The sequence below is a fragment of the Microtus pennsylvanicus genome, chromosome 13 (genome assembly GCF_037038515.1).
Source record: "Microtus pennsylvanicus isolate mMicPen1 chromosome 13, mMicPen1.hap1, whole genome shotgun sequence".
Lineage (NCBI taxonomy): Eukaryota > Metazoa > Chordata > Mammalia > Rodentia > Cricetidae > Microtus > Microtus pennsylvanicus.
The window spans coordinates 4,844,811-4,864,646 of record NC_134591.1 but is presented as its reverse complement, the minus strand read 5'-3'; the positions used below and the strand labels follow the sequence as shown (position 1 = coordinate 4,864,646).

The following is a 19,836-nucleotide window of genomic DNA, read 5'->3' as shown; positions in this document are numbered from 1 at the left end:
ATTTTTACAGGCTGGCCACTAGTCTAGTTCACTTAATCTACACAGCACCTTCTCGTAGAGGACATACTGATCACCCATCCCCAAGCTAGTGTGATCCTAGTGGACATGCTCATCACCAATCCCAGGCCAGTGTGATCCTAGTGGACAAGTTCATCACCAATCCCAGGCCAGTGTGATCCTAGTGGAGATGCTGATCACCAATCCCAGGCCAGTGTAATCCTATTGGAAACGCTCATCACCAATCCCAGGCCAGTGTGATCCTAGTGGACAAGTTCATCACCAATCCCAGGACAGTGTGATCCTAGTGGACAAGTTCATCACCAATCCCAGGACAGTGTGATACTAGTGGACAAGTTCATCACCAATCCCAGGCAAGTGTGATCCTAGTGGACACACTCATCACCAATCCCAGACCAGTGTGATCCTAGTGGACACGCTCATCACCAATCCCAGACCAGTGTGATCCTAGTGGACACACTCATCACCAATCCCAGACCAGTGTGATCCTAGTGGACACACTCATCACCAATCCCAGGCCAGTGTGATCCTAGAGGACACACTCATCACCAATCCCAAGCCAGTGTGATCCTAGTAGACAAGTTCATCACCAATCCCAAGCCAGTGTGATCCTAGTGGACATGCTCATCACCAATCCCAGGACAGTGTGATCCTAGAGGACAAGTTCATCACCAATCCCAGGCGAGTGTGATCCTAGAGGACAAGTTCATCACCAATCCCAGGCCAGTGTGATCCTAGTGGACACACTCATCACCAATCCCAGGCCAGTGTGATCCTAAAGGACACACTCATCACCAATCCCAGGCCAGTGTGATCCTAGAGGACACACTTATCACCAATCCCAGGACAGTGTGATCCTAGTGGACAAGTTCATCACCAATCCCAGGCCAGTGTGATCCTAGAGGACAAGTTCATCACCAATCCCAGACCAGTGTGATCCTAGTGGACAAGTTCATCACCAATCCCAGGCCAGTGTGATCCCATGGACACACTCATCACCAATCCCAGGACAGTGTGATCCTATTGGAGATGCTCATCACCAATCCCAGGCCAGTGTGATCCTATTGGAGATGCTCATCACCAATCCGAGGCCAGTGTGATCCTAGTAGACAAGTTCATCACCAATCCCAGGCCAGTGTGATCCTAGTAGACACACTTATCACCAATCCCAGGCCAGTGTGATCCTAGAGGACACACTTATCATCAATCCCAGGCCAGTGTGATCCTAGTGGACAAGTTCATCACCAATCCCAGGCCATTGTGATCCTAGTGGACAAGTTCATCACCAATCCCAGGCCAGTGTGATCCTAGTGGACAAGTTCATCACCAATCCCAGGACAGTGTGATCCTAGTGGAGATGCTGATCACCAATCCCAGGACAGTGTAATCCTATTGGAAACGCTCATCACCAATCCGAGGCCAGTGTGATCCTAGTGGACAAGTTCATCACCAATCCCAGGCCAGTGTGATCCTAGAGGACACACTTATCACCAATCCCAGGACAGTGTGATCCTAGTGGACACACTTATCACCAATCCCAGGCCAGTGTGATCCCAGTGGACACGCTCATCACCAATCCCAGACCAGTGTGATCCTAGTGGCCATGCTCATCACCAATCCCAGGCCAGTGTGATCCTAGAGGACAAGTTCATCACCAATCCCAGGCCATTGTGCTGAGTCAGACAAAGGTATAGAAATTTGTTCAAAATCAGAGCACCACTGGGAAAACCAGACTTAAACCTGGGAAGTCTGTTTCCAAAATTTACTTCCTTATTTATTTATTTTTCTTGGTCTAGTACAAAACCCAGTGCTTCACTCATGCGAATATAATCAGCTACTGCTGAGCGATGCATCTCACCTGTATCGGTGCATTTAGCCTTCATTTTCTGCCTGCCCATCTTCCTGTTGAAGGAGAAGAGAGTAGTGAGCACAGACATTATTTTACTTCATTTTTAATAGCATTGTACATAGAAAGATGAAAGTGTACCAAGTATGGCCTTAGTCACACATGCTGTTGTCTCAGAGATCATCCTATCTATAGCTTCCTAAACTACTCAGGACATAAACTAGACTCTTGCAGAAGAATTGTTAAGGGAACAGATCGTCCTTGTTCTTTCATAGTTCCCAGTCTAGAGGAGAAGGGCCCAGAAATGATCATGTATTTATTTTGTTTTGTCTGACATACTAATGGCGGTATGTATAGCAGAGTGATGAGAGCTGTGGCATCCCCGACTTCCGGGGTACATGAACGCAGGAATGTTGATGACTTCCTGACACTGCCAGGATATACAGAGATGGAAACATGAATATGTCTGAAAAATATCTGCATTATCTTACATGGCAGGGATCAGTTATTTTTCCTAACAAAATCATACTTTGTTTTAGATTTTGTGGGCCGTACAATTTCAGAAATCACTACTTATCTCTGCATTATAAAGGTAGACATATACAGAATATGAAATAATGAGCATGAGATTATGCTTTGTATAACTCTGCTTTTTTTGTGTGTGTTTTGTTTTATACAAAAGTATGCTAAGTGAAGTTTGGCTATGCCTGCTGTAGCATGTTGGAAGCTATTGATACTCTGTTGTTTGATTGGGGTTTCTCCCTTTTTGCTTAAGTATTTGTTAAACACCTGTTAGGTACTATGTATCACAGCAATAGCTTTAATTTGTTGTTCAGAGTCCTGAGAGGTCAGTATGGTGAACTATGACAGCCAATAAATGCTGTGCATGGTGGAAACAGAGTTCTGAGATCAGACAGGGATTGCTAACAAAGACTTGGGAAGCTGAACACACACCACCCTAATATCTGAACTCTTCCCTATAGGGGGAATAAGAAAAGATTCATGTGTGTGGAGAATTTAAAGTATTCAGCTTGTGTGGAACACTGCCCAATATCACCATGATATTTCTCAAATGGGGTATAACTCTCGCCTCTCGTTTGGTCTTGGTGAGTCCTGGCTTTCCCCAGTAGACTTTGTTCCAATTGATATTCATTCAAGATAATCCTTTCTCTAAAATTCTCCATGTTTGCTTATCACCCTTCGAATAGTTTTCAGCCACATTCCAGCTGTGGCCGATCTCAACAAATCTATGCCAACATTTCTTGCCAATATAAGATATGCTGTTCTGACTTTTGGCAATCCATCTTGCTTTTTCTGAGAGTCTTTCCTGTTGGCAAGAACCCACAGTGCCTACTGGTAGGAAAGGCAGATGTGCTACATTAACCCTCAGGGAAGTTCTTGACCACTGGCTCATGGTGGAGAATGAATAAGTACCCCCAGCTTCCCATTTTACCTGCTCAGTGACTTTCCCTGGGGAAAACTACACACTTTGGGACCATGAAATATATATACATACATACATATATATTATATATATTAATATTCTACTCCTGGCAATTATTGTGTTTATTGTATGACACTATTCTTGTAGAGATGTAAGCAAATGTCTACTCACGCTGAATAGGGAACTGATAGTAGATGAAAGTAAAGATACAACCAAGATTCATCTTGGTGAATCAATAAATTTTATTGGGGTTACAGGAATATGGGTCAGGAATTACTTACCAGAGCAGAAATGACTCTGACAGCTGCATCACCGAAGTCTACTCTGGCAAGAGGGATATTTAATGGGAGATGGAACCTGGAGCATACTGAACAACGTATAGGCAACTTAACGGGTTGGAGAGTATCGTTTTGGGGTATCCCATTTTGTCTGAGCCTCTTCTAGGCTCATCTTGTCTTAGCATGTCTCTTAGTTTTTTTTACTGTCTATTCTTAAGGAGGGGAAGCCTGGTGTGTCGGAAGTTCCTGGGACTCTATGGAATCTTTGAGTTGTACATTTCCTGAGCCTAAGAAACTTCCCTGAGCCTAAGAAACTTCCCTGCAGGATGAAATATCTTACCTGCTTTCAGAACATCCTATGTCTTAACATGCTCTCTCTAAGATGGAAGGTTCTATCTTAGAAGAAACTTCTACACAACTCTTCTGATAGTAAAACCATTCTCCAGATGAACTCTATGTATTTCAGTTCCTGTGATGATCCTGACAGAGCTCAGACTAAAGCATGACTAGCAATTTGGTCTTTGTATAACTCTGATCAATCATGTCTAAAACTTTCTTCTCCAGTGTGGTTCCTTAGTTTTCTCTCTCACTCTAGGATCTGATGAGCTTAACATTCGCTATTTTTTTTGCACAGTTATGCCCTATTTCACGCTTTTAAGTTTGATGTGCATTATTACCTCTGCCTGTATCATTTATCATTGCCCATTGGGTTAACTTCTAGTTAAAAAATCTCCCACATACACAACCACACTGTGTGCCTGGTGGCTGGGTGCTAATCTCTAAAGTTAGATGGTGAAACCCAGAAGATTCAGGTGTACCCTTCACAACCCTGTAACGATGGCTATCTATCAACTTTTACTACTTAGCTTCAGGAGCTTTTGTCCTTAGGGTACTTGAATATTATTAACTTAGGCTTTTGCTTTAAATAGACACAAAATGTGACAAGAAAAGGTCTGGTCTATACTGTATAAATCTCAAGGTTAGGGTTTGATTTGGGGCCATTCATTATTTTAAAAGTGAATCAATATAACTCTGAGCCTCAGTTTCTCTAATCAGCATGACTGAGTCTTGTGATTCCTATAATCGCAGTGTTTCATTAGAATTAAAAGAAAGTACTGATACACTTCCTCATATTAAAGAAATGTATGCTTTCTCCATGCTTGCTCTTCTTGTCACCCATTTGAAGCATATTCCAGGAACTATGGAATCATGTTGGTTTTAATTTTTTAAATTTCTGTTCATTCCAGACCCATGCAATAGCTTGGTCTTGCAGCCAAAGTTTGTCTTGTTTCAGAGATGGACACAAGCTTCATGGCTTGCAGAACATCTGTCTTGGTGACATGAAAGTGATGCAAGTCTTCCCCATGTAAACACTGGGGATCTGGGATGAGTGCCAGACACCTCACCTGCCTGCCTCCTTTTCTGCTATGAGTCAGGGATGTGAGTGGAGAAATAGAGAGGATAAGGGAACAGTGAGCAGCATTTTCTAAGTACCCACTGTACTTGCTAGGCTTCCCTTAAACTGTCCATGGTTTCCCTAGCTCATCCCAGTTTGGATGGGAAATCTGAAAAGAGCTAAGAAGCAGAGTATTGCTCAGGATACCGCAGTGTGCTTACAGTTGTGATCCTAGATGCCTTCGGAGACCTTCCCCAGTGCTCTCCTACTCTGGAGACCTCATCACCATACTTCCTTTGCCAGAGCATTAACTCTGTTTCTTTTGTTATTTATTTTGTTTTGGTTTGTTTTTGAGACAGGATCTTATATGTTTCAATCTGGCCTAAAATTCACTATGCATCTGGGAATAAGGATAAACTTCTCATCCTCAGCCCTCTGCCTTCCACACATTTGAATAATAGGCCTGTACCATTGTGCCTGTTTCATGCAATGGAGAGATCAAACCCAGGCTTCCATTGGTGGCCAACGTTCTGTTCTGAGTCATATGCCCAGATTTTCCAAATCCTGATCACCTGATCTCACTTTATTTTCCTGAATGATAACTTTATCTAATCATGTCATTGAACAGGAAAGAAAAGTTTTTTTAAAGTCCTGTGAAATTGAGTCAGGCTGTGGTGGTGCACGCCTTTAATCCCAGCACTCGGCAGGCAGAAGCAGGTGGATCTCTGTGAGTTCGAGGCCAGCCTGGTGTACAAGAACTAGTTCCAGAACAGGCACCAAAAGCTATAGAGAAACCTTTTCTCGAAAAAACAAACAAACAAACAAACAAAACAACAACAACAACAAAAAAAACAGTCGTCCTGTGACATTTTCACATGAGCAGTGATCACTGCTTTTCCCAGAATACCTAGTGTTTCCTCAGGTATTCATGTGTATCTTCTCTCAGTCCTTCTAATTTTTGCTTTTCCACTGCCACTTAAGGGGACTTCCTCACAGTTCATAGCTGCGATGTTCCCCACTCTTGCCACCATTATCCTAGCTCCCTGTCAAATATCGAATACCTGAGTCCTTTTCAATTAGAGCGCCGTGCTTTATTGTTAAAATCTTTCTTAGGTTGATTGATGTAACGATGGTCTCATCGTTTTGTCCAGAACCTACACTTTCTCATTACCAGCTCCTTCTGTCTTCGCAAAGGCACAGACAGATTGTACCTCAACTTCCTTTCCTCCACAGCAGCACTTTCTTTCAACTCAAACCTTGTTCTTTTAGTGCTGAAAACTTTACTCAGAAGATGACAGACCCCTGTGATGAATATCATTGGCGCACACCTTTAATCCCAGCACACAGGAGGCAGAGGCAGGAGGATCTCTGTGAGTTCTAGGTCAGCCTGGTCTACAAGAGCAAGTTCGGGGACAAGCTCCAAAACTATGGAGAAACCCTGTCTTGAAAAACCAAAAACCACAAAACAAAACAAAAGAATAATAGAAAAGCAGTGCTTTTATCCTAAATTCTGATTGCTGCCACTCAGCTTGTTAGTCATGGAAATTTTATAAAATTCTTTTTATGTTCATAGTTAGCTGCATTTAACTGCACATGAGTCTTATCATTAAAAACTCATTATGGAGCCAGGAATGGTGTCACACACCTTTAATCCCAGGAGAGGCTGTCAGATCTCTGTATCAAGACCAACCTAGTCTATAGAGCAAGTCTCAGGACAGCTAGGGCTAGACAGAGAAGCCTTGTCTCAAAAACAGGCAAACAACCAAAACCTAGCTATGGGGTGGAGGAGTATTTAGCAATGCTTTTTGTTGCTTGGCTAGTGACTTCCCTTCTGACTCTCAGTATACTGTGCTTTTATAGCTAGTCCTGACTTCCCTTGTCTTGATTTTACGTATAATTCTTACTGATGTCCCCCAAACAGTTTTTTTTTGTACAAAACTCATGTCTTTAAACATCAGCACACAAACAAGTATTTTGAGATGCCTTCTGGTGGCACAGCCAGCCAACAGCTCAGTGGACAGTGCCACTGTTATAAAATACCTATGAAAGAATCATGCTAGGGTAAATTGTTCTTATTCATTTTAAAAAAATAAGTTCAGCAATAAAATTGGTGTGTTATTAATGCTTACCATACCACCTTTGATCTCAATATGAAGAGAGCCAATGCAACCTGTGGCAGGAATTTTCTAAATCACTGAAAACTTATCTTTAAAAAGATATACAATTAAGAACCTTATGAAGGGGCCGGGCAGTGGTGGCACACACCTTTGTGTGGCATTTCACTTGCGTTTTAATAAGTAAAGCTTGCCTGGGGATTGGAAAAGTATAACAGCCACACTGGTCAGCCTTACAGACCTGTCAGCAATGACACACACCTTTAATCCCAGTAGCCACATTTGTTGCCATAGAAACCAGACGGTGCATGCCTTTAATCACAATGGTACAAGCCTATAATACCATCCGTAGAGAGGATTATAAAACGGAAGAAACAGCTCTCAAACACAGCCTCATTCTGAGATTCCTGGAGGCAGGATCACCATTTTTGACTGAGGTCGAGGTAAGAGCCAGTGATGGGTTGTTTCGCGTTTTGTGTCTTCAGGTTGAACCACAGTATCAGTCCTTGAACTTTTGTTAATTGTGATTCATACCTTTAATCCCAGCACTCAATAAATCGTGGCAGGGGGCTCTCCAGATCTCCATGAGTGAGAGGCCAGCCTTGTCTACAGAGTGAGTTTTAGGATAGCCAGGGCTACACAGAAAAGCCCTGTCTTGAAAAACAAAACAGCAAACAAACAAAAAAGGAACCTTATGACGTTGATATTTTATTTTCATTTCACAGATAGGAAGACAAAACCTTAAAGCAATTTAATAATTTTCCAAAGACTGCCTAGTTACCTACTAACTGGCGACTGGAGAACAGTAAAAATGTGCTACATAGAGAGAAAGCAGCAGTATTTCCATCTCAGCTATCGGGTACATGAATGGACTAGATGATTAAGTGTTCATTGTTTTATTTATTATTTTTAACACAACTTTATTTTGAAAATTTTATACATATACATTGTGTTGTAATCAAATTCACCCCTCATCGTCTCATCCGCCTTCCACCCCTGCAGACATCCCTTTTCCAAGGTAGTCTTCTCACGTTATTGGTTTTTGGTCTGACACTTGTTTAAATAGGTTTGCTTGTATGAGCTTGGGTAGAGGGTTTTTTACTGGAACATGGGCACCTTGCCAATGGCTGAAACATTGAAGAAAATGACACTTCTCTTCACCTGCAACCGTGAAGTGGCAGTGACACCATAGAGAGAGGCGTCACAGCCAGCGCCCTGTCCCAATCCCTAATCCATGATGGAATGTTGAAAAATCCCCCAGTTCCTCATAGGCTTATGTGGTACCAACATCTGTAGTGAGCTCAAGAGTGCAACAACCATGTTAGAACCAAAAGACAGGATGTGATCTGTTTTGTTTTTGTTTTGCTGGTTCTTTTTAATGAAAATAAAGAATAATCTCAGAGGTTATTGTTGAAGACAGAGTTCAAAGAGCAATATGTAGTGACAAGTGGTGTATGCTTCAGGGCCACAAAGTGGAAATGTCTTACAGTGAATAATAATGTTGGCCAGGTTGTGCATGTACAAAATATAAATATCCTTCAGGAATTATGTAGAAGATTTGGTACATATCAAATTCAATTTAATGTTTTTCATTGATTTTTCTAAGTTATATACTCACATATTCTCTTTCATGTTATTGTGTGTATGTGTGTGTGCACGCACACACATGCACACATGTCCATTCTATAAGACTCTACAGTAGACAAAAAACACACAACAATATGTTTAAGCAGACAAGCTATTATATATTTTCATAATATAGAACTTTAAGGTATAGTAATCAACAGTGGCAAAATATTTGTCTTTGACATTATTTTTGTGTATGTGTGTCAGATCCAAACTGTAACCAAGACCAGAAAGAACAATATGAAAACACAAATCCATGAGAAGAGGATAAAAAATACCATGAACAGCAAAATATGTCTGAGTATTTAAAACCGTATAGAAAAAATAAATTAGATGAACCATTGTGTAAATATAAATTAAAAAAGATGACATTCTTAATAAATAAAGTTAACTATTTACATTTTTATATATTGCTGAAAGCTTAACTTAGATCCATAAAACACATCAACAGGTAAAATAAAACCCAACCCAAGAGCAGCACGTTCTGCGCGTGAGGTACAGGAAGAAGGTTAGAGTTGTATTTAGTTTTTGGTGTTTACTTTGCTTTTATCTTTCTTTTAACTCTCTCTCTCTCTTTCTCCTTTTTCTGTCTTTTTTTTTTTGTTTCTTTGTGGCTTTTTTTTTTTTACAGTAGAGCAGTAGAATTCTCATGAGAATAGATTCTAAGCACTTCAATAAAGAGTCATATTTTTTTGGTTGTATTCCAGAAGGTGCCAAACAGATTCTAAGATCATAATAATTAAAAAACTCAATAATTATGATAATAATAAAAATGTATAATATGATACATAAATATGGAAGAGTAGTTTGTAATATGAATACATTTTCTCTAGATGAGATCACAGTTTTGTAAATATTACATTTAAGTATATATATACACACATATATGTACAACTATATATACATGTGCATATATATGTAAATTTTTATTTATATATAATATCTTTATATAGATAGGAATCTGCAGACAGGTTATTGGTTATAGAGACCCAAGACAGTAACTCAATAATTGTTCCTAGTTCTCCTCTCACTGACTGCTGGTGTGAAGTTTAAGAAGCCCAACTTGTACTCAGAATGTTATCGCTCTTATTACTGAAGCACATGATGTAGAAACTAAGTGTAGGAAGAGAGGAATCTGCTGGAGGAAAGACGTCAGACCCTCTTACTCTGCAAATTGTTAATGCCCCCTCCAAATCTTAACCAGATGGCAGGAGCCTGACTTTTACACTGTAGGAAGTCACTGGATTTTGGTCAAATCGTTGAATTGGTAAAGGCCAGAACAAGGGAGGGGAAACTTGCAGTTATCTACAGAGAAAAAGTCCCCTGTGCACTCTCTTAAGGTGAACTGTAGTCCAGGCATTCTGGGTTTATGCCTTGAAATGTCAATCAAGCACTCCCTAGGTCTGAAAAGGCAATAGGCCTATGAATTTTTGAAAAACAACCTATGGACTTTGCACCAGGTGGTGTCTGCAAGAGATTACACAGTCCATGTAAAAGCCTCAAGGCCTCATGATCCTCTGTCCTCCCACTGTGAGGTAGGTAAGTAGTAGTATCCCCATTTTTTGTCTAGAGAAACTGAGGCAAATGTGGAAGCAATCTGATGACGTGTTCAAGATCACTGAATGAACTGACCAATGCCTGGAGTCAAACATTCTGGACCTTTGTGCAGACAGACACATAAACCTCTACCTTCATTGCTATTACATTATTCTTACAAAGGAAATAACAGCTAGAAATTTGGCAAAACTTGAATAAATTATTAAAAGAGGATTTTATAAAACTCATTTTGTATTTAGTTCTTTACTTTGTTTGTTTTCTTTCTCAAAATTCATTGGGATCACCTGTCTGGTCATGTAGCAGCTTCTTAGAAACTGGGCTATGCAGGGTGGTTCTGAGTGTGGTCTTCAGGAAATTCAGGGCCAGACTGGCAAATATAAATAACTTATAGTGTGACAAGGACAAAGACATAGTTTATCTCCTTAACATTTGGTAAAACCGGTATTTTAAACACCCACAGTCCCCTCTGCCATAGACAGTCACCAAAAAAAAAGAAAAAAGAAAGAAAGAAAGAAAGAAAGAAAGAAAGAAAGAAAGAAAGAACAATATCCCACTAAAAGGAATTCAAGGGAGAAAATGCCTTACTCCCTGGATCTACCACAGTGTATAGAAAACAGCAGACATGCCATAAAACCCCACTCTTCATTTTTTAGAGAAATCTCTATGTCATCTCTACATACTTTGTCTATAGAATAAACAGTTTCCTCAAGGAAGAATAAAAATAGGGTTCATATTCTTAGGTTTTGATGATACACTTTAGTTCTGTGCAATCATATTGTCTTCTATTAATTTCTATCCTTACAACTTTGTCACCATCAATTTATTTCTCACTTGAACTAGGTCCAGAACACACACACACACACACACACACACACACACACACACACACACACACAGAGTTAACAGGACAATAGTTTTCCTCCTCTTCTGCTCTTCCCTTTTCTTTCTTTCATTTCTTTTTCTACTTATTTTTTTAAAAACAATCACACAGGTAAGACCTTTAACAAACTGACAGTTAAAGCCAAGTTAAATCGAACCTGGAAGGGAGGTAGCTGAAATCTGTCCCAAAGAATTATTTTCAACAAATAGCATTTAAGCATTGGCCAAAGTGGGAATGAGACAGAGAATGGTCTCGGCAGTGGCCCAGTGTGCTGAAGCCAAGTGCGGCAGCTGATTTCCTCCCTTTCCAAAAGCCTGCTATTTAAGACTATTAATCTCTCCTCTGCTTTACACCCCTTTTCACCTACCCACACTGACTTCCCCAGGACTGACTGCCTTCCCACACTGACTTCCCATACGAGGTTGTTGGCACAAAATCTAGGGGTATTGCAAGTCCTCTGGGCAGACAGTGAGTTGCGGTTTGGAACAGTTTCCCAGATGGGGCCTAGAGAACTGTCCACCTCGTCTTTGCTTCCTTGCTGCTAACAGCCTGATACTTCTTCAGCTGCAGAACTCCCCAGTGCTTTAGGGGCCCAAAGTTGTGGCTATCCAACAGTGCTGCAGACCCGCCTCCTCCTGATTACCCCATTGTCGAGAGCAGATGACTGAGGGATGTGACAGGGAGTTTATTCTCAGGAAGAAAATGAAACTGAGAATCAGTGCATTGCACAAATACAGCTGACTGTCCTGCACTAAGAGAAGATCCTCTGAATTACACATCCCTTGTGGGCATGAGGCAGGCTACCAGTTGTGTAGCTTCTTTTATCTAATAGGCTCAGCAAATATGAATTTGCTCCTGGCAGGTTTGATTGACAGCAAGGAGAAAACAGGATGGGATTTTGCCTGGAAAGGCCCACTTCACTGTATGAATCTTCAAAGAGGTGCCAGCCTTTAGAAATCGGCTGGAGAGTAGGGACAGATAACACTGGGAGGGAAGAGAGAGACCTGGATGAGGAGTGATTTACAGACATTCTCTACTATTAATAATGTCATCTTTGGGTCTTAGGTGGTTTCTTTGTTGGATGGGCTGGTCCTGTACTAATCTTTAGCTTGTTCTAAGCTGACACAACATATCTAGTCAAGAGAGGGGCCTGAAGGGTTGGCAAAAGGTTCAGGATCCTGGAGAGTTAATTGTTCTTGTATTTTGTTAAGGATTGGTCCTAGTAATTAGAGTGGGGAGTGCTCTATGTATAAATGCAATATGCTCTTGGAGGATCCAAAGTGCTTGGCCATTACATCAGTGGCCACCTCTCCATTCTAGACTTCAACTTCAGAGGACAAGCTTCGTACAGGACAAGCTGCACAGTCTAAGCACTGTATCCTTATTTGTGGGCACCTGTGGGAAAAGCACCTTGGTACACTTCTTGATATTACAAACCACTGATGGTCAATAAATAGCTTTTCAAATATTCTTGGTGAGTAGGAAAAGGCTATTGGTCCAGAATATGAAAACACAGTTTGTGGAGTTGCTGTTGGTCCTAGTAGAAAGGGGAGCATGATAGATTAACAATGGAAGCCTTAGATGCAGGGTGGCTGCGCATGGGCTGACAATTGTATTCTGTTCCAGACTTTGATTGTACTAGTTATTCCCACTAAACCTGAGATCAACTGATATCCTGTCATCTTTAAGTTATACAGTTCATTTAGATCCTGCCATCTCCTTGCTTCCCAGCTCCATGTTTCACAAATTATATCAAATTTAACTACTCTATACACTTCAACCCGTGTTAATCTCTTCCCATATTAATTTAGGGGATGTGTATAGGTAACCAGAAAAACAGAGGCCCTGCATACATTGTTGGCTTCCATGTACGGTTGACTCATTTCCTCTTAATGTTTGAAAACTAAATATGGGAGGAGGAGAAGGAGTGGAGATCAACAGTGAATGTGGACAGATGTCCTAGCATCTAGAAAACTATATGGAAAGTATGGTGACTGTGCTGGGTGCTGAGTCTGGATCTCCAGAACTTCTCAATGTTTCTCTCCTCCTCTAGAATACCACCTACATTGTTCATATCCAAGACATTTTAGAACTGCATCTGCTTAGAGTAATAGTGGAAGTCTGAAGACCAAAGCTTGCTCTAGCCTAGAGAGCTGGGAAAACTGAAACAAGGATAATAACCCAAATCATGAGCATTCCAATAGCCTCTGGTGGCCCCAGCATCCCCAGGCTTAACACTGTTCCACTTGATTAGAAAATCTAACACTGGTTCAGATAGTCTCAGGAAGGGCTTGAGCATCTGATATCCCTCAAGTCTTTTCCGGAATAAGAAGTCCACTCAAGGAGGACTTAAGCCTGTTAAAGTTTTTTCTGGAAGATGGGCCAAGAAGTGAGGAACTCTGGAATAATATGAATCACTTTTAAGGCAGTCTACTTGGCTATACGGAGTCTGTCCTAAGCTAGTTCTACCACCAAAGAGTACTCAGTGTATGGGCAGAGCAGCAGGAATAGCAGCAGGTGTGGTCCGAAGGGGAGATCTAGAGAACGGGTGGATCTGGAAGGCATCTGAAGACCTCAAGTCTCAAGCAGGGAGCTGATAAAATACAGGACTCTGTAGTCCTAAGCCATTTCCAGCTCGGCCTTACACCCTGGTGTTGGGGCAAAATTCCCATGGCAGCAGAATAAAATGGGGGAGCTTTGCACACATTGAAATATTTACTTACTCTTGGTCCCTAGTTCCCTAGAAGATTCATAGTCACAAACCATTTCACTTCTGGTCTCAAAAGCCTACATAATGATGTATGCACTACATTTTCTGTGACTTGGATTCTGAGTTATATTTGCTTTTCAGTCCTTGTTGTAGTTTCTATAAGTCTCTTTCTCCCAAGGACAGTGTTGGCTGGAAGCCTGGGAAAGGAAAGAGTGAGATGCGCTTTTGTTGTTGTTTTGTTTTTCCAGTTGTTTTCTGCTTATTTTCTAAAACTGCCCTCACACAGATGTTTGTTTGGGTGTGTATGCATGCATATGCACTAACCACAGATGTGCATTCTCCTTGATACAAAACATGATTTTGTTGTTGTTGCTTTGGGCTGTGGTCATGTGACAAATGGTTAGAATTTTCAGAGGCTCTGGGACTACATGCTGTGTACGTAATCCATCTTAGACTGTGGGATAGTATGCCATTCCATCATTCAACATGGTGAGATTCAGTTCATTGCCCCACAGTTGGTCCTTCCTGGGTGAAATTAAAGGCAGACTGGTTGGGTGCTAAGGATCCCTGGTGTGGAGAGGCCATTTCATTGAGCAGCAGACTGTAAAATCAATACCAGAGGGATGCGGGTCCTGGCGTTGGGAAATCTTAGACAACTCCTTTGTTTAGCCGTGACTGTAGCCCCGAAGGTCTTTCCGGGTGTGTTCTTGGGCTTCAGGGTCCCGACAGGCACAGTCATCTTGTAGGTCACAGGACATAGGAAAGGGAGTGACCTGAAGAGAGAAAACACTGGGATGAATTAGATGGTTTGGTTTAGCTTTCTGTGTGGTGGTAAAGAGCAAGAAGACAATCATAGATTTGAAACAGAGACTCAAGGTCACGTCATGGTTCTACTTTTGTGACACTAGGATAACCTTTTCTGCGGGCCCAGGGTCACTTTCACAGCAGGCTGCATTTGCAGAGACAATTGCTATGGAGAAGGAAATGCTCTTCTCATATAAGAAATTCTGATTCCCCTTACAACTCTCCAATTTCAATGATGAAATTAAAACAAGGAAAGGGACACTCTTTGCTGAAAGTAAGTGATCTGCTGCTACTTAAAGTAAAACAAGCTACTTCTCTCTGTGCCTCGGAAATAACTGAATAGGTTATAGGAGCTGAATGACATGGGTAGATGTCGTTATGAGTGCTAATACAGTTTGTTAATACAGTTCTACAGTGGAGAAGAAAGCTAACAAAGAAAACTGTTGTGATCAATAAATTAAAATAAAAGATGTGAACATATCTTTTCAATGAACATAGCTCTCTGAGCATACTGTATTTATGATTTGGAGAGACAAAAATAAAATCAAAACAATGTATGAAACAAGCTTTTATGACCTCTACGGAGCCTGGAGTCCCAAGTAAGAAGCGTTTTACACAAAAGTTTTGAATTAAATTTTTTGTGAGAACCTTTCTTGGAAACAGAATTTAGCATAAGAAAAAATGAGAGGCCAAAGTTCCATTCCCAGTCCACCCTGCCATGTGCTCTGTGACCTTGGCTGGCTGGCCTTTCTAGAAAGTGGTAGGAAAAGCCCAACAGAGCAAGTGTCTTCCCCATCCGGCAGATGATCCGTCTTCCCAAAGATTGCAGTGCAATCCCTGCTGAGTCCCAGCCTGAACTAACGTAAGCCGATTTCACCGTATTGCATCATGACATTTGTTTGTAACTTTCCCCAGAGGGTCCCCCATCTGCGCGGATGGGTTTAATGACCTCATTCGCCTCCTGCCTAGGCAGGATCGCCAAGTGCTCACTTTGTCTCTGAAAGCATCTTTGTCTTCCTTGTTCGTTTATATTTGTAGACTAATTCTCTCTCTCCCCACCCCTCTCTCCTCTCTTAGCCTCCATACTAACAATCTTTCTCAATCCTGAAATTTTTGCAATAATTCAAACTAAAGAGTTAATCTTATTCCCTCTCTGTCACTTATTTCCGGCATGACCTTGAACATGTGACAAGCTCTGGAGTCTTAGCAAACTCATTCATTATGTAGGAACAATAGGAGTACGTCCTTATGTTTCCTGACACTGTAATGAAGGATAAATAAAATAGCTCATAAAAAATACCTAGTAAATGTTTGATAAACTAAGTGATGAATTATACAGACATATATTCATGGACACAGACTGCAGACACACTGATATGGCTCCCTCCCACCAATTCTTTGATACTGAACTAGAGACAGGGTCAGTCTTGTTCATTGTAGTTTTCTTAGAGCCTGAGCCACAGAAATAGTGAGATGCTCTTTGTTTCCCCTGCCATGCCCTACCCCCTATGCCTAAAACAGCTCTTTGCTTCACCTTTCAATTAAAAGATACTTTACTTGGTGCCACGCTAGTCAGCTTCAGTCTTCTCTCTTTCGAGCATCTGCCTCTCAAATTACACCTGCTCTTCCTTCCTCAGGGCATTTACAGCCTAGCCTCTAAGGCAATGGTTCTCAACCTGTGGGTCACAAACTTTCTTGGAGGTTGACTGACCCTTTTATAGAGGTCGTGTATTAGATATCCTACATATCAGATACTTACATTACGATTCATGACAGTAGCGAAATTACAGTCATGAAGTGACAACAAAAATAATTTTACTGTTGGGGGTCACCACAACACCAGGAACTGTATTTAAGGGCCTCAGCATGAGGAAGGCTGCTCTGCTCTGAGGACTTGTTTGTGGAGAAAAAATTTTAAACATTCTCTCTAGAATCTACTGTATTCTTTCCTAGACTTATTTCCCATAGATTCTTCATCTTCAGGAGGAACACACATGTTAGAACTGTAAAAAACACACAGAGACTGAGCCTAGATAGAAGGCAAACTCCAATAGCCAACTAGATGTGGAGAGTCCCATGCTGGCAGCCCAAAGACCTGGACCACTCCTCCTTGATTCAGGCTCACTGTGCACTTTAAAGAAATTACCTGTCATGGTCCATAGTTTCACCACGTATAAAACAGAGATTAGAACAGCAACAATGCTACATATGGCTGTAAGATTCATGCAAGATTGCCTTTGGTAGAATTGCCATTTTTACTATGTTGATCCTCCCAATCCAAGAGCGAGGGAGGTCCTTCCATTTTCTGGTGTCTTCAATTTCTTTCTTCAAAGACTTATAGTTCTTGTCAAATAGATCTTTCACTTCCTTGGTCAGAGTTACCCCAAGATATTTTATGCTATTTGTGGCTACCGTGAAAGGTGATGCTTCTCTGATTTCCCTCTCTGCTTCCTTATCCTTAGTGTATAGGAAGGCAACTGATTTTTTGGAGTTGATCTTGTATCCTGCCACATTACTAAAGGTGTTTATCAGCTTTAGGAGTTCTTTGGTAGAGTTTTTGAGGTCGCTTATGTATACTATCATATCATCTGCAAATAACGAAAGCTTAACTTCTTCCTTTCCAATACGAATCCCCTTGATCTCCTTATGTTGTCTTATTGCTATTGCTAGAACTTCAAGCACTATGTTGAAGAGGTATGGAGAGAGTGGACATCCTTGTCATGTTCCTGATTTTAGTGGGATGGGTTTGAGTTTTTCTCTGTTTAATTTAATGTTAGCTGTTGGCTTGCTGTAAATAGCTTTTATTATATTTAGGTAGGACCCTTGTATCCCTATTCTCTCCAAGACCTTTATCATAAAGGGGTGTTGAATTTTGTCGAATGCTTTTTCAGCATCTAATGAAATGATCATATGGCTTTTTTCTTTCAGTTTATTTATATGGTGGATTACATGGATAGATTTGCGTATGTTGAACCAGCCCTGCATCTCTGGGATGAAGCCTACTTGATCATAATGGATAATTTTTCTTATGTGTTCTTGGATTCGGTTTGCCAGTATTTTATTGAGAATTTTTGTGTCGATGTTCATGAGTGAGATAGGTCTGTAATTCTCTTTTTTGGTTGGGTCTTTGTGTGGTTTTGGTATCAGGGTAACTGTAGCTTCATAAAAGGAATTTGGCAATGACTCTTCTATTTCTATATTGTGAAATACATTAAGGAGTATAGGTATTAGTTCTTTTTGGAAGTTCTGGTAGAATTCTGCATTGAAACCATCTGGTCCTGGGCTTTTTTTCTAAGGGAGATTTTTGATAACCATTTCTAATTCTTCGCGAGTAACCGGTCTATTTAGATCATTCACCTGGTCTTGGTTTAGCTTTGGTATATGGTACTTATTTAAAAAAAATGTCCATTTCTGTTGTATTTTCCAGTTTTGTGGCATACAGGCTTTTGCCAACAAACTCTGCCTTTTCTATTTCCTTCCCTACCCTCTTCAGTTCTCTTAGTGTCTCTAAGTCTCCAAAGTCACAGGCGGAGCTCCGGCACCAGCTGATTCTCACACTGCTTTGGCTGTGTTTGGATGAGATCTCTATGCTCTGTCCTACCAAGGTCATGGTGGGACACATTGCTTAGCCTTATTACAGGGGGTGGGGCTTGCTCTTGTTCCACTTAGTATACCAGACTTTGTTGACTCTCCAAGGGAGGCCTTACCTCTTCTGAGAAGTGGAGCAGGGGAGGTATGGCAGTAGGTGGTGGGGACAGAAGAAAGGGAGGAAGAAGGAACAGGGGCTATTATGTAAAATTTTTAAAATTTAAATAAAAAATAAGAAAAAACAAAAAAGACATATCTGAAATTAAACAGTGAAAAATATAATTAGAATATGATTAAAGTCTGGAAGACTTGGTCTCCAAATAGGAATCTTGAGTTTCACTGTGTTCTTTAAATACAGGTGTATTAATAAGACCATGGTAGAAGTTTAGAATTTACTTGTAGGCTCCAAGTAAGAGACAGAGGCTATCATAAAGTTTGTACAGTGTTCTGATAAGGAATCAAAAAGTCAGCTCCTCTACAAACCAGCTCTGAGATCTTTGTCTCTGAAGGTGAACTGAGCCTGAGCTAATCTCAACCTGCATTATCTCATTCAACGCTTCCCAGCAACCCTAATAAGGCAGCTATTCTTATTAGCCCCAGCTTATACCTTAGAGGAAACTAAGATGCGAAGAAGTGAGTCAGTAGCTGGCATGAGGCCAGGGACATTCATCTGTGTTTACCAGCATCTCTCAGTGCCACCCCAGACCCCTAAAGAACAAGAAGAGTAGGAGTCAGACTCATCTCACTGCAAAAGAAAAAAAATCTAGGTTTAGGTACAAAAAACACAGTCTGATATAGTAATTGCCATGAGCCTGATTTCCAGTCTCTGAATCCCTACTCAGCTTCTCTTCCAGGTGACTTGCCACAGAAATCTGCCACACACCATGGTGGCCAGATCAGATCATAATTGAAGATTTCCAGTAACCATGTAGCTATGTTGTCCCAAGCCAAGCTCTGCTAACAAGACAGGATCAAGGACTCAAAGTAGGAATCTCTCCTTTTTCCTCTTGGCTAAGGAACGGTGTTCAGGCCTGCATTTTCTCCATCTGGGTGAGCTACCTATGCTAACCCCTTCATCTATGGGTGTGAATGGCTCAGGAATGCAGCTTGGGCAAATATACCACAAAACTCTGGCTGTAGCTCTTGTCTAGGGTTGGGAAACAGGCAAGGACTGGATTCTGACTCATACTCATTGGAGAGGTAATAGAAAGTCCTCTCTCTCTCTCTCTCTCTCTCTCTCTCTCTCTCTCTCTCTCTCTCTCTCTCTCTCTGTGTGTGTGTGTGTGTGTGTGTGTGTTGAGGAAATAAGAGGCATTCTACGTTGACAGTCTGAAAGCTTTGTTCTGCCACCCCTATGCTATGGCACTTTGGGTCAATCACTGTATCTTCCCAATTCTTAGGGATTGTTTAGTGTCCATATAATTCGTTAACAAGGCAAGTAGAAGACATGACACATATAAACACTATGTTTCTTGGAAGTGGAGTGGATACAGCACAATCAATGGATAGAGTGTACAAGTGTGAGTAAAATATTCATGTTTATGAGTATTGTATTAACAGTGAGGAAATCTACTG

At 41.1% G+C, this 19,836-nt stretch overlaps 1 protein-coding gene across 1 annotated transcript in view; it reads right to left on the bottom strand.

Annotated features, from left to right (window-relative positions):
• Nucleotides 1-9,290: 9,290 nt before the first annotated feature.
• The window catches only part of Pappa (pappalysin 1), a 237,896-nt gene continuing 227,350 nt past the window's right edge, over nt 9,291-19,836 (bottom strand). The window contains exon 22 of the mRNA XM_075945577.1: nt 9,291-14,642. Within this exon, the coding sequence (XP_075801692.1) occupies nt 14,535-14,642 (108 nt within the window). The 3' untranslated portion in view covers nt 9,291-14,534. The remainder of the gene's footprint in view (nt 14,643-19,836) is intronic.